This window comes from Rosa rugosa, chromosome 6 (assembly GCF_958449725.1).
Source record: "Rosa rugosa chromosome 6, drRosRugo1.1, whole genome shotgun sequence".
NCBI classification, from domain to species: domain Eukaryota; kingdom Viridiplantae; phylum Streptophyta; class Magnoliopsida; order Rosales; family Rosaceae; genus Rosa; species Rosa rugosa.
The window spans coordinates 27,949,082-27,964,761 of NC_084825.1; the positions used below are offsets into that span (position 1 = coordinate 27,949,082).

General features: G+C 36.9%; 1 protein-coding gene and 1 pseudogene across 1 annotated transcript; both read left to right on the forward strand.

Annotated features, from left to right (window-relative positions):
- Positions 1-3,336: 3,336 nt before the first annotated feature.
- LOC133718043 (cytochrome P450 714C2-like) lies at positions 3,337-7,881 on the forward strand (annotated as a pseudogene).
- Positions 7,882-8,311: 430 nt separating this feature from the next.
- Positions 8,312-12,002, forward strand: LOC133715638 (cytochrome P450 714C2-like). Its single transcript, XM_062142226.1, has 5 exons — positions 8,312-8,729; positions 9,898-10,124; positions 10,307-10,548; positions 10,802-11,174; positions 11,445-12,002. The coding sequence occupies exons 1-5, from the start codon at positions 8,426-8,428 to the stop codon at positions 11,868-11,870; spliced, it is 1,572 nt and encodes a 523-aa protein (XP_061998210.1). The 5' UTR covers positions 8,312-8,425; the 3' UTR covers positions 11,871-12,002.
- Positions 12,003-15,680: the final 3,678 nt, after the last annotated feature.

Below are 15,680 nucleotides of genomic sequence, written 5' to 3' on the forward strand. Positions count from 1 at the left end.
TGGTCTTAGGTCCAGGTATGAAAGTTGCTCCTCTCATCAATATCTATATGCAGGGATTACTACGTTTTTGGATTGTGTGTTTTTTTGTGATCTCCTGAACTAAATTTTCTATGCAGGGATTACTGTTTTATTTATTTTAAATCGTGAATGCATTTGTGGTTGAGACTTGTAGTGAGTTGAGAAATGTTTTATCATGTCGTCGTCGTGATAATGCTTTCGGTCGAGAGGAAAGAAAAGTGATTTCTTGGTTTGATGTCGAGGTTACGAATGATTGATTTGTCATGGTGGTGACATGTGTTTCCTGAAAAAGAAAAGGATTTATTGTTGAAATTAATCATTATGTTGTTTTGTTGTCCTTGAGTCGGAAAGGAGTTTTGCGGTTATTTTGATTTACTCATACGAGCTTGCAAAAGCTTACCGGATTTGTTGTTTCAACCCGGTGCACTAATCCATGATGTATGGGTTATTGTGCAGGTTAGAATATCGAGTAATCATCATCGAAGCTGAGGTGTACTTTCAGTAGCGTGGACTTAGAAGGATACTCTTAGTTTTAATCTGCCGCTGTGTAGTGAGAGTGGTGGTGTGTTTACATTTTGAATTGTTGTTCAGTTTAATTTGTAAACTCTCTGTAATGTAATATGTGACTCTAAAAAATGAGTCGGTATTGACATTTGTTGCTTAGTTTAAATGAAAAATTTTCTAAGTGTTTTCTTGTGCTTATTAAGTTATCGCGTTTCGGATTCGAATTTCTTTATTCAAAATTCGGGGCGTGACAAAAACCAAGAAAGAGAGATGATGGAGGACCAACCTCTTCGCGCATAGAAAGAAGAACTTTGATAGATTTTATTTATTTTATTTTTTTTAAAGAAATGGTACTTTGATGGACTTTTTGAAATCTTTGGTCTGGTGGCTGGAAAATTATTGGAGTTTGGTATGTATAGTTAACACTACAAAGTCTATAATTATCCATGATTTTCTAATTCCATAAGTATGAATGATATTTTGAATACATTTGTACTTTCATTCATTTTTAAAAATCCTAATTGAATACCCCTAGATTTTGGTGGAAATTTCATGAAGTCTTTACATATCCTAATTGAATACCCCAAGACTTTCATGGACTGCTAAAAGTCTATATTGAATACACTTAGACTTTTAAATTTTATGGATTTCTTTAAAACTTCTACTAATTCCATATACAATACACCTTCCTAGAGGTGTCAAATTTTGAAATGATTATGGCTTTTAACTAAAGGGATTAGAGATGCCCCAAGGCGTAGAGTTTTTAGGTTTCAAGTTTCTACACAGGTAGCTAGACTTGCTTCCATGTTGGACTACAAATGACGATGACAGTATTGATATTGTGGTTAGTGGTGGTGACGATAAACCTTGTTCTATGGTTCAAATCAAACTTCAACATCACAAACAGACAATGAAAAACTAAACACCAATAAAATCTTAAATTGAAAAATGATCCAATGTTTCGGAACTTTACCAAAACAATTAAATAGTTACTCAATTTAATATTTTAAAATTAATTTTATCGATTCTATTTTGTTCGATTTTGATAAACTTGTTTTAAAAACTAAACCAAGAACTGCATAACGTTAGGTAAGTAATAAATGCGTAGTTAATGAGGAGAGAGGAATGGACCTTTTATAGGTGAGGAAGAAACTGGTCTCTTCCTTGTTATCGATGTGGGACTGATGTGCTTCAATTCCCAGCTTTTGATGCTTCAGCGAGGTGATCTTGGCGCGGCACGTGACGGCACATCAACGGTGATCTTGGGCTGAGCCGGAGCTCAGGTGATAGCCTGTTTGGCGGTGTTTCCGTATGTCACACCCTTGATAGTTGTTGGTACCGCTGGCGATAGTATGAGCATGGCTCATTATAACTAATTATGGTTAGGCAAATGCTCATATAAGTACAATATCATAGAGGAAAAATATCTTATCTTTTGACCGTTTCATCGAGTGGCCGATAAAATGAAGAAATATCTGTAAAATCTAACAAGAGAAACTAAAAATAAGAATGTTACTCAATTATTCATAGTGAAACTTACATTATGGAATATAGAGGTTATGTGAGGGTGTAAAATTTTAAAAGTAGTTCCTAATAGAGAGGCATCGCACCCTGTTTGGGAAAAATGGCTCGAGATGAAACCTCTCAAGGCGGATTTGGGTGCAGCGAAATTCCTTTAAGGCGAATCTGGGTGAGGAGAAATCCCCTCAAGGCAAATCTAGGTGAGAAGTAATTCCCTAACGATGGAATCAATGTAGAGAGGGTCTTATCTGAAGAAGTTGTCAAAAACTTAGGAGATAATTCAGATAGTGATGATGCGTGGTGTGATAGTGGTACAACAACACCGGATAGTTTTGATGATGATGAAGATGGTGGAAGTGGAAAATGTGGTAGAGGTGAAAGGTATGAATATGGACAATCTTCTATGGCTGGAGGATCGAACCAATTTACCTTCGAAAGTAATTTTGATCATGCCACCAAGATGAAGAACACGGAGCCAGAACAGTTGGTCATGGTGCTCAAGAAAAGATTGTTTATGGGAGGAGGACTAAAGGTGCAACTGATGATCAAAGTACCCCATCAGCCCATTTGATGTTGTTTCAGTTGCCTTAAATTTTGACTCTATCTGTTTAGGCACAGAGTGCAGTGAGACCTCAAATGAATCTCATGAAGGAAACAATTAATTTGGCTATGACGCTTATGAATATAATCAATGTGGAGAAGTACATGATCAGTCATCCAGTTGGATTCATCCTCATTATCCCCTAATAGAAGAAACAGTCGACAACTCCAAAGAGATCTATAACTTCATGTTCATCACTACAATTCGTACTATATGGGTCATATGTCTTAAATTGATTATTGTACTTTTGTGGACCAGCCAGCGACTTTTCAACCACCTAGAGTCTCTTTTTGGATGTAGATGAAGTTGATAATCATATATATTTATATGTAAATCCAATAAATTGACTCTTTCACAAAAAAAAAAAAAAATAATAAAAAATTCTTTTTCAAAGTATCCCCTACATTTCCTAAGGCTTGCTCACCTAAGGGACAGTTTTTAAGGGAATGTGAGGGACAAGTGAATCTGACGGCTGAAAATAAATGCACAGTTTTAAGTTGTTATAATTTCTGCTTTTATATTTAATACATGTGGTTTAGATACATTTGTCCCTTACAGTCCCTTAAAACTGTTCCTTAAGTGAGCAAATCTGGACATTTCCTATGCATGTTTAAAAATCTATATTTTAATCCTTAGCTAAGATCAAAACTTGTAAGCAAGGGATCAAATGCCCTTTTCCTTCATTTGTTCTGGGCAAATCAAGAGAGGATCAAAGTGAAGGTGATGAGGTCCACAAAGGACCACCGTCTAATATCTTCTTTTCCCCATGCTTGGCCTTTAACCATCTTCCCTTATACGTTGTTGTGGCGAAATCAATATGGTACACAATTTTTGCAAACTTACTTGTTTATTTTCTATCTAACCATTGATCTGCCGAGAAAATTATGGAATATGTAGATTGTACAGGACTTGTCTAAAACATCTGTCAATTATGAAACTAGTTTTGTCTATAACTAAGCTCAAACCAACTTGTCCATGTCATAATGTTTGATAGTATGCCTGAGCTAGCATTTATGGCATTGGGCTCATCCAAAACAGGACATGAATTTGTTCACTGAGTGACGCATTTTCTCTAGCTTCTTTTATGCTGTGGGCACTATCTTGGAGTTGAAGCATTTTCGCTTTTCTCTTCTCTGCAAGAATCCAAATTGACTACTCTGGCTTGTTTTGTTGTATTCCAAAGTTTACAAAGATGATGTATACATTAGTATTAGATTACAAATAGATAATACAGTACCCAATTGACAAATTGTACAACAGAGAATCAAAGAACCTGTGTTTGGAGCATGGAGGAGAATCTATCAGAAGAGGACGAAACAGACAGCAACGTGTTGGTCATTCCATTTTTCGTGAATACATAATATAATGATAATGCTTCGGTGATTCACCCCATATAATAACAATAATGGTGATTACTTATTGATATGGGAGAAGGAAGAAGGAAGAGGAGGCAAAAAACTGAAAGCAGGGTTAGGAATGGCAGTGAAGATCATATTATCGGTGTTGTTGGGTGGGTTTGTACTATTTCTGTTATATCTCTATGAGGTTTTGTTGCTAAAGTCAAAGAGGCTAAGATCAAAGCTTGAAGATCAAGGGATCAAAGGGCCTTGTCCTGTATTTATGTTGGGCAATATCACAGAAATGAAGAGGATCAAAGTCAAGGTGATGGAGTCGACAGCTACAGAAACAACAAATACTACTACTACCTCAATGAACCACCACCATTTTTCTATTGCTCATCATTGGCGTTCAACTATTTTTCCTCATCTGGTGCAATGGCAAAATGAATACGGTATGCCATTTCTACTTTCTCTGTTTTCGCTTGGAGAATCTTGTTATCTACTGTTGTTCTTATAAATGAAGTAATGAACATAGTTACTAAAATTGAGCATGGCGTGCCGCTGTAAGCTACTAGGATTATCCTTCTTCATTGTTTTAGTTGCTTACCATGTGATTGAACTATAAGGGAGGTTGAATATGGTTTAGTTGAGTTGTGCTCTTCTAAATGTGTTTCTGGTCTAGTCAGTTCAGAGTCAGATGGAGAGCCAAGGATAAGTCAGCTTACATTGAGACTTAGGAAGAGCAAAAAGAAATGTATGATATATTTATATATCTAAAGTTCTAAACTCAAAGTATCTTAATCCAAGGAAAAACTATTATTGCTAGCAACTGTATGGTAGTATACTTGAGCTAGCTGATCAAAGCACTTTGTGCTGTTAGCCACATGAACTGTACATACAGCTTGTTTGGACAGTGGTTCACCTGGTAGAGAGGAGGAACCTCCTACTAAATGAATGTGGTGAGGGGGTTGGGGCAAAACAATTGACATGCTTCTATGCTCCCAAGGAAACTGAAATTTTATATAGCTATTGCTATAAGTTTTCTGATAATTCCCTCTTGAATCTGGATCTTGGAGTTTATCAGTAGTTAATTTGGCAAACTGTAATCATAGTTTTTCTGTGGATCTGGTGCTAGTTGAGGATGTTAAGCCTTTATTAAGTCTTTCCGTTTGTTTCCTTTCAGCTTATGCAAGGAAGTTGTAGTTAAGTAGGGCATACTTTTGCCGAGTACGTGCTTTCATAGTAGTGGTTGTGAAGGGGCCAGATTACCTTTCTTCTCTCATACTTGTTTTTACTGAAATTTGAAATATAATACTTTCCCTAAAAATTTAATGTATCTTAATCGTACATTTATTGAAGACTTGGTGTATTTCTCATTTGCCATGCCTGTTGAACTTACCCATGAATAATGGGTCTCACTTGGGAAAGAAATGCAGTCAACAAAGTTGTAGCATTACATGGTAATATTCTTTTTCCGGAATGTCTTGTACTGATGTTTTCTCATTGTCAATCTGAACTGTTGCTCATGTTGATTCTTGTTAGATATTTAGTCCAGATTGAACCAGGTAGTAGTAACATGCTAGATATACGACAAGAGATCATAGAATAGTATCAAATACCTTTTCAATTTCAATGCACACTACATGTTCTTATGCCCTTCTTAATTAAAAATCATAGATTTCATAACTGAATGCAGGAGCTTTTTCTTGCTGATCACGTTGATCCTTCTTTCCCTTTTTTCTTTTGGACATTTTTCTGCTATTTAAGCTGGGCTTATCTAAATAATGTATATTGGTGGCAGGACCAATATTTATCTATTCAACTGGAAGCATACAGCATGTACTCGTTACAGATATAGAGAGTAAAAGAAATTTGCCTGTGTAGATCTTTGAGCTTAGGGAAGCCTTCTTAACTTTCTAAGGACTGGAGGCCACCGTTAGGCCAAGGCATTCTAGCTTCGAATGGCTCAGTTTGGTCTCACCAGAGGAAGATTATTGCTCCTCAATTCTATTTTGATAAGGTTAAGGTAGATGACTGTCTCTTTACAAGAATCATTAATTGTCTTTTAAGTAACATTTAATTTTAAGTAGTTGTCATTGTTATGCATGCCTTTCAATCCAGGGTCCAGAATTCACTGTTTAGCAGTATTATATCGCCTGAGTTAACAAAAGGATGCTTCTTTTTGCTGGTTATGTGAAAGCAGGCTTGGTTTGTTTTAAGTCTAAGGTGCAACACTAAATGATTAATAACACACACACACACAAAAAGTGTTTTGCATTCAATCCAGCAAAAGATGATGCGTGTAAGCTCTCTTTCAAGGACATGGTGAAATTAATGGTGGACTCTACAACTTGATGCTATGATCTTGGGAGGGAGAACTTGCAGTCTTTAGAATTGATGATGATTTGAGAAGCTTGTCAGCAGATATAATATCTAGATCATCCTTTGGAAGTAATTATTCAGAGGGGAAAGATATATTCTTAAAGTTAAGAAGTCTTCAAAAGGTGATGTCCCAGGGTAACATTGGAGTTCCTGGCTTAAGGTATGCATTTAATCAAAATAGGTATCTTGTGGTGGATCTTCTCTGTTCAGATTGCTGATAATATCTCTAACAGAGGTGGAAACCAGTTGCATAACTATGTTCTGTGAGAAATATGATCAGTAATGTTAAATATACAATATTATTCTTTTTTGATGAGCTTGATAAAATTATAGGAGGTATATAACTATATATAATTATATATATGAATCATATCTCATGGTATATTCTACATATTTTGACTAATGGTTCATTAATTTATTGTCGAAACCATGATAGACACTTACCAACAAAAAGGAATAGAGCGATAAGGTGATTAGAGAAAAAGATCCACTCGATGATATTAGGGGTTGCAAAACAACGCAGTTCTGAAAGTACTTATGAGAAAGACCTTCTACAAATGATCCTTGAGGGAGCCAAAAACTATGGTGACGCAGATAGTCTATTTTCAGGTGTCTCCAAGGATAATTTCATAGTGGATAATTGCAAGAGTATATACTTTGCTGGCCATGAGACCACTGCAATAAGAGCATCATGGAGCTTGATGTTATTGGCTGCATATCCTGAGTGGCAAACTCGTGCTCGTGCTGAAGTGCTTGAAATTTGCCGGGTTGCTGTTCCCGATGCTGATATGCTTCGAAACATGAAAACAGTACGTTACTCTGCCATCTTTTTTTTCACATTTGCACACTATTCTGCTAATGAATTCTAAACATGTAATTTGGAGTCTGATAGTTATGATTGATGCATTAGTGAACAATTCATTAGCTTCCTTTCTACACCAAAATGGAATTTCACTCTAGACTGATCCTATATATATGTTGGCAGTTGAATATGGTGATTCAAGAAACATTGCGCCTCTATCCCCCAGCAACATATGTCATAACTCATAAGGCAACCCAAAAGGAATGAATCTTCAGATTCCAATCTCAATACTCCAGCAACAACATGAACTTTGGGGCCCTGATGCCTTTGAGTTCAATCTGAAAAGATTTCGAGCATGGAATTCTTGGGGCTTGCAAGGTTCCTCAGACTTATATGCCATTTGGAGTTGGCGCTCGCATTTGTGTTGGCCAACACCTAGCCATGACAGAGTTGAAGGTGATTCTGTCTCTCATTTTGTCCAAGTTTTCTTTCTCACTCTCTCCTACTTACCAACACTGCCCAGCTTTTAAGCTAGTTATTGAACCTGAACATTGAGTAAGTCTCCATATTCGGAGATTGTGAACCTCTCTCTTTTCTTTTCTTGCTGAAGGTGTAATAGTATGTCATAGATGGTAACAGTATCACAAAGCATGTGGATTGGCAACTCTTCCTCATGTGGGATTAAATCATACCATTTCGATATTCTCCTTGGATTTCAGGGAATTAAAGTTTACTTTAGAGCATCTTCATTTTTTATTTTTTGTTTGTACAAAATTATTAATTATTCTTATTATCTTTTTGGTTTGTTAGGATGGTACTAAGAATCCATAACTTTCATGTATTGTTCAACTACCTTAAAAGGTCAGTAAGACCAAACAAAAATAGATAAAACAATATTTTGCAACGATTGATCTAATGCAGCAAAGTAAATAAGTAATAGATTATAAAAAAAAACAAATATTACCCTAGTCCAAAAAACAAAGAAAAAAACCAGATTAATACCCAGTCCCCACCCAGATTAATAATAATCCAATACCCAGTGAATGGCAGACATATGGAACAAGAAAACCAGAAGAGGCCAAAAGAGCACCTTATTACCGCCACTGCATGCTTAAAAAACCAGTTAATTCTATTAATTATAGCAACTCTTCTCTACACATTCATTGTATAATAATGGTGACGGCCAAACTTGGCCTTTAAAACAGAGGAGGAAGGATTAGAGAAGGAAGAGTAGAGGCAAAAAACTGGAAAGTATCAATGGCAGCAGAGGTGATACTATCAGTGTTGTTGGGTGGGTTTGTGATATGGGGGTTGTATCTCTATGAGGTTTTGGTGCTACAGCCAAAGAGGCTAAGATCAAAGCTTGAAAAGCAAGGGATCAGAGGGCCTCCTCCTTCATCAATACTTCTGGGGAATATCCCAGAAATGAAGAAGATCAAAATCGAGGCGATGAAGAAGCCAGCAGCTACAACAACAGAAGCAAAGGATCACCCACTTTCTATTGCTCATGATTGGCCTTCAAATCTATTCCCTCATATTGCGCAGTGGCGAAAGGAATATGGTAAGCCAATTTGTCAACTTTTAACTTCTTTATTTTCTTTATCCACCTATATATGTAAGTAAATTACAACAAAAATGTATGAAATATGTGAATTAATATAAAATTAAGCTACAAAATTTCTGCCAATTATGAAACAAGGCATGTATAGAATTAAGAGCAAATCATCACGTCCATAGCAAAGCTATTATTGCCCACCACCTCCATTATTATATGCTTGGTAAAACTAAGCAATTTCAGGCTGCAACTAGTTAATGATATGGGTTATTAGGCAGCTTGCTCGAATCCGATGGATTACACATTTTTTTAAATTAATTGGTTGCCAGTTGAGCTTTAATTGTTACTTAACTTCCAATCTGTTACCCTTCGGTTTAAGAAATGCTGTAAACTGACCCACATTCTTTTAGCCGAGTCCTCTTCTGCACATCTTATTGGTGTTGCTGTTCAACGAGCCCCTTTTGGGGTTTCAACCCTTGTTTTTCATGTCGACACTAGTTCATATAGAAAGATAATAAAATAGAAGTCCGAAACGATTTAGTTTTGGAGATAAACACAGGATTAGTAACAACAAAAAATTGGAAGAGAAGGGGCTACATTGGCTGTTTCACTCATACAAGATGATACATTGATAATATAAATATATATGGCAAAACCGAGACATACAATACATACTTATCATTACATTTCCAATTCGAATGCCACCTGAAAATGTTCTTGTTACTATCAATTTTACCGGGTTAGAGGACATCTTTCCCTGAGTTGAGATTCACCTGGAACTTACCTGTTCAACCTATGTAGGAGATGTGATCAGCAATCATCATTATGTGGTTAATGGTCTCTTGTTAAATATGTTGTTACAAAACTATGAATTTGGATTGTTCATAATGTTGATTCTTGTTATATATGTGGTCTAAATTGATAGTTTAATGATATAATATACTAACATAAGTGAAGGATTCAAGAGAACAATAGCATAACATAACATATGTACGTATAATCGTATATACCAATATAAGTCTTCAAAATTTCAAGTACCAGATTGGTTTTGCATATCATTGTCTTCTCTGTACATCATAGGAGGATTGATAACTAAAAACACTATTTTAGATCCATTTAAAATATCAGATGGAATGGCCAAGCTTATCTAATATATATTGATGAGTGATGACAGGGCCAATCTTCACCTATTCAACTGGAAGCATACAGCTATTAAGCGTTACAGAGATAGAGATGGTGAAGGAAATTAGCATGTGCACATCTTTGATTTTAGGAAGGCCTGCTTATATGTCTAAGGATTTGAAGCCCCTATTAGGACAAGGCATTATCTCTTCAAGTGGCCAAACTTGGTCACACCAGAGGAAAATCATTTCTCCTGAATTCTACTTTGATAAGGTTAAGGTAAGTCTCCAAATCTCCTAAATAGCCTAATAAACTTGTTTTTCTGATTATTTATTGATTGCTAATGTAATGATAAGCATGGAGTTTGGTTAGTTTTCTTTTCAATACACTAGAAAAGGAAAAAGAAAATACTTTGGCAATTGCACTCAATGCAGCTAACAATTATCCATATCTCTTTCAAGGATATGGTCGATTTAATGGTGGACTCTACAGCGTCACTATTAAGATCTTGGGAAAGCAAAGTTGAAAGTGAGGGAGGAATGGCATTGTTTAGGATTGATCAAGATTTGAGAAGCTTGTCAGCAGATATAATATCAAGATCATCATTTGGAAGTAATTATTCAAAGGGGAAAGAAATCTTTTCAAAGCTCAGGACTCTTCAACAAGTTATGTCTCAGGGAAACCTTGGCATTCCCGGCTTAAGGTGTGTTCATCATACTTTACACATCTAGTCATCAGAAACATAGGCTTCCTGCAGTGTTGGCTTTTTTTTTCGAGTAGTTCTACTGATCTCACATTTCTCATATAGTTAGGATCCATTTCTCTTGTGAGCATTTTCTTACACAGTACACTGTGGTATAGTTGTATACACACATACATACATATTCTCTGTGTCTATATATACATTCCTTACTGGCATCAGTTTAATGGCTCATTGAATATCCAAATCATGGTAGGCACTTGCCAACAAAGAGGAACAGAGAGATAAGGAGTCTAGAGAAAGAGATTCACTCAATGATACTGGAGGTTGCCAAAAAGCGCAATGAGGCTACTTATGAGAAGGATCTTCTTCAAATGATACTCGAGGGAGCAAAAAATTACTCTGATGCTGATAGCTTTTTTTCATCTGGTATGTCCGAGGACCAGTTCATAGTGGATAATTGCAAGAATATATATTTTGCTGGCCATGAGACCACTGCCATCACAGCATCATGGTGCTTGCTGTTGTTGGCTGCATATCCAGAGTGGCAAGCTCGTGTTCGTGCTGAGGTGCTTGAAATTTGCAAGGATGGCATTCCAAATGCTGATGTGCTTCGAGGCATGAAAACAGTACGTTACTTTAATTACTATATAATCTTCAATATAACTTTCTACATATAATCTGCTAATTTGGTTAGTGCTCTCTTGGCTCGCTGTCTGGCATAAGTGTATGACATATTAGGAGACTGAATCTGATTTAGGTCTGTTCTATATACATCTCCTAATGAAAACAGTAAATAACTGACTAGACTTTGAGATTTGTAGGAAGAAGTGATCTCCTTAACTCCTTTCTTAGAAAGTGATATGGAATTTCATTGTAAACTCTTTATTTGTTGCCAGTTGACTATGGTGATTCAAGAAACACTGCGCTTGTACTCACCAGCAACTTTCATCTCAAGACATGCATTGGAAGATATTAAACTCAAAGACATTCTAATTCCCAAAGGAACCACCATTCAGATCCCAATCTCAATGGTGCAGCAATTGCCGGAATTATGGGGACCTGATGCTGCTGACTTTAATCCCAATAGATTCGAGGATGGAATTCGTGGGGCTTGCAAGTTTCCTCAGGCCTATTTCCCATTTGGATTTGGCGCTCGCATTTGTGTTGGCCAAAACTTGGCCATGACAGAATTGAAGGTGATTCTGTCTCTCATATTATCCAAGTTATCATTCTCGCTCGACCCTGCATACCAACACAGCCCGGTTTTTAGGTTGGTTATTGAACCTGAACTTGGAGTAAGTCTCCATGTGAGGAGGGTGTGACCTTCTTTGTTCTCTATCTTGCAATGACTAATAGTAATTTTCTGGTGGCTAGTGTATTACGGTTTCTGAATTCTCTGACTTCTGGAAGTTTCTGGTTATCGCAATTAAAGTCATATCTAAGTGCCAATACAATATTTCTGGTAGATATCTGTGAATGTTATTGCTCGTTTTCACTAGTTTTACTAGCCATGCCATCTTACGTGAGTACAGTAATGATGATTGAAAATTGTGAATTTTTGGTGTAACAAATTCTCAATCCACATGACTACATGAGCAATTGGGCAAAATTGGACTAAAACCGTACCATACTCTTTTAGTCACAATGATATATATAGACCAAACTTACACGATTAACAGTGAAATCAGTGAATCCCAGACCCCAATTCAATAAAACTTGTTCGTTTCTCTCCATAATAACAACATATATGAGAGAAATACAATTTATAATTCATCTTAGAACTCCCAAACAACTTAGTTTTATGGAAATTAAGAAAGCCAAAATTAAACTAAGAATGAAAAAAAAGGGTACGGTGCAATTAATCCTTGTTAAACCCTAAATTCCACGAAGGTTCTTGCTACCAGTTTTGACTTCTATCAGTTTGTCTCGGATGTTTGAGCTGGATGTGGGAAGAATTTCCCTTGGACTCGGCATAACTATATGGAGGAATAGGTGCAGAATTTCCCTTTGACTCAGCACAACTATATGGAGGAGCTGTAGGAGTATTTAGGTCATCATTCTTCTTTGTCCCGAGCTCGTTTTCAAGTTGTTTGATCTCGGTTTCGAGTTTTCTGATCTGCAGTAGTCGTTGTATGACAAGAGCAAGGAACAAAGAGGTCGCCAGAAGAGTGAATTCAAGAAGGAATCTGTTGATCATCATCATTATAAATTGGTGAACACAGGAGATGAACAACACCCCCAACACAGTGATCGCTACAATTTCCACAAAAACACGACCATTGCCGCCATTGAGTTCGTCCAGGCGAGTTAGCATCATCTTCCTCAAGGGGAACTCGAACAAGATCAACAGGATCAGAGCCATCTGTGAGAACATGAGCGTGAAGAGTAGTAGCTGAAACATAGTGGATCTAGGGAACTTGAAGGGCTGTAGTAGTGGAGGGAGTGAAGGAATGACTTAATTATTATTCTGGAACACAACAGTTCTATTGCTATCATAGTAAGGAGTGCATCATATGTTTATCGAAAATAGCTAGTACTGAACTAAAGTTAGGATTAGGGTTTTGCATGAACGGAGGAGCACAATTATTTCTGAGACTACTTCTGAATTCGTCTCTATAGGCGTGTTTATATAAGCTCAAATGTGCAAAATATGGTAAGTAATAAAACTCAGATTAGAAGGAATATTTCTCAATACAATTCCGGTAAGCAAACAATGCATGATCTGATCATTTTAGATTATTATTATTTTTTAATTTTTTTTTAATTTTTTTTTAAGTTTAAACAATTCATACAAGATTATACACATTTTTATTGATTATGGACTGAGTTTTGATTTTTTGTTTGATCAAAAGATATAAATGCATGAATTAAGGGCAACAAGCCCAATTGAATACGTACAGCCCACATATGACCAAATTCAAATAAGGAACAACTATAGCCCACAAAGGGGTACAACTAGGGCTGCCACTTGGTTTGGTAATTACCAAACCGACCGAATACCAACCGATGTTTTAAGTTTGGTAAACCGACTTTTTGGTAACCGAAACCGATAAAACCGAAATCTAAAATTACCGAAAAAGTTGGTTTGGTTTTGGTAAATACCGAATCTACCAATTATCTAAATATTAGTTTTATATACTACGGTTTTCAATACACATATATGTATATTAAGAAATAAACATAAAATTTTCCATAATAGTATGAACATTACTACATATACTACATTAATAGTACATGTATTTTAAGTAACCTAGTCAAAAATGGTTAAATAACCTAGTTTTATTGAAAATGACTCAAACTTAATGTCATATATACAAAAGAAAGCTATAATTAGGAGATGAGTACAAAGTTTACGACTATAAAATTGAAGAACCTAGTTTTGTTAGTTCTAATTTTAATTACAAAGAATTAGTTGTTCTAAAGTTGGTAATACCGAAAACCGAAATACCGAATTTGGTAGTTATGATTAAAAACCGAAAATTTTGGTTGGTAATTGGTAGCTCAATTTTGAAACCGAAAGCTATGGTTTTGAAGTTGGTGTTTGGACCCAAAATGAACATTTTGGCCTGACAAGGCGTGTCTTGGAGAAATTGAGCCAATGTCAGTGGCTCAAGCTATATATTGTCGATAAGCTCGAAATATATATTTAGAGGCTAAATAAAGCCTACTATGGAAGTATGACAAGTCAACTTTAGCATATTTTCCTACTTCGGCTAGAAAAAACCTAGCTAGACAAGGAAGGAGGGGTGGCAGACTAACCAAATGAAATCGAAATGTGCTGAAACTTTCCAGATCCATTCTAGACAGCCCAATGATCATTTCTTATGAAGAGTGCAAGAGCTTTTTTTGAGTGGAAGGCCTTCAAACAATCAGCCCAATTTTCTACAGAAGCAAAACTAGAAAACTGGACCTGTAAGAGGTCCAGCAGCATTTTCGGCCCAACCACATGGAAGAAAGCTCTGAAATTTGGTCAGCATGATCTAGATTCATAGTGGAACATTTTTTATGAAGACATCATGGCCAGAATCTGAATTTCTGATGGAGATATACATGAAGGAATAAAGGAGCCGAAAGTGCTTCCTTATCTCCCAAATTCATCATTCCTATTAGTGCTCCACCTCCATCTCCACCTCCCTTATCTCCCAAATTCATCATTCCTATTAGTGCTCCACCTACACCTCCACCTCCCTTATCTCCAATTAGTGCTCCACTTTCATTTGTTTAATGCCAAAGTAGTTGGCATGGTAGCCTATAAATAGAGGTTACATTGAAACACAATTCACACATTCACATTCAACAACAACATCTCTAAGATGATCTAAGTTCTCTCTAGAGCAAACCTCTCTAAGAGCAACTACTCTCCCTCTCCTTCTCTTTCTCTTACCGGTGATCACACTACTAGTCCTAGTCTTCTCAGAAGCCGACTTTCAGTGCCACCAAACCCTCTGTCAACGTGCTTCGGTCCTAGTCTCCTCGGGAGCCGACGGTAGTGCCGCGACCACAACGGTTACAGAACCAGCCAAGCAAGGGTAACGCCCTAGCAACCCAGCCAAGCTAAAGTCACGCTTTAGCAAGTTCTCCTCACTTCCCGGTGGTTCTCGCTCTGCTCGATCTACAACATCGAGTATCGATTTGGTGATTTTCAAGAAGCTCAGCAAAAGTCCTCGATCACCACGAGGCACAAAGAATCCCACGACGAGGTTGGTGCTCTCCTCGTCCACAATTGCTTGAAAGAAGTCAGGTCAAGGGACATCCCCGACGACCGCACCCAAACGGTGCTGGCACGCCCGCGCAAAAAAGAGACTGTTGACCAGCTGCAGCAAAATTGGAGCCAAACAGTTGGTAATACCTATAACCGATTCGAACCGACCGAGTGATAGCCCTAGGTACAACTGATGCTTTGATTTTGGTGACATTTGTTGGGTAAACCACTAGTGGTTTTCAAGAGATTCTTCGGTAGGGCAGACCTGTCATGTGACGGTATGCCCAGTTAATCAGTGTTTTTTTTTTTTTTTTTTTTTGAGATAAAGAGCTCATACATTAATATGGCCCTAGTTCATGGGCAGAGAATAGTACAGAAGACTACTCTATTTTGACAACTGAAAGCTCAGTGTAGTCTATGCTAACAAAAA

Bases quoted from the DNA above. Each gene is read 5' to 3' on its own strand.
- LOC133715638 (XM_062142226.1), top strand. From the start codon at position 8,426: ATGGCAGCAGAGGTGATACTATCAGTGTTGTTGGGTGGGTTTGTGATA. The intron at 8,730-9,897 runs GTAAGCCAATTT...GAGTGATGACAG, and splicing joins GCAGTGGCGAAAGGAATATG to GGCCAATCTTCACCTATTCA. The intron at 10,549-10,801 runs GTGTGTTCATCA...AAATCATGGTAG, and splicing joins CTTGGCATTCCCGGCTTAAG to GCACTTGCCAACAAAGAGGA.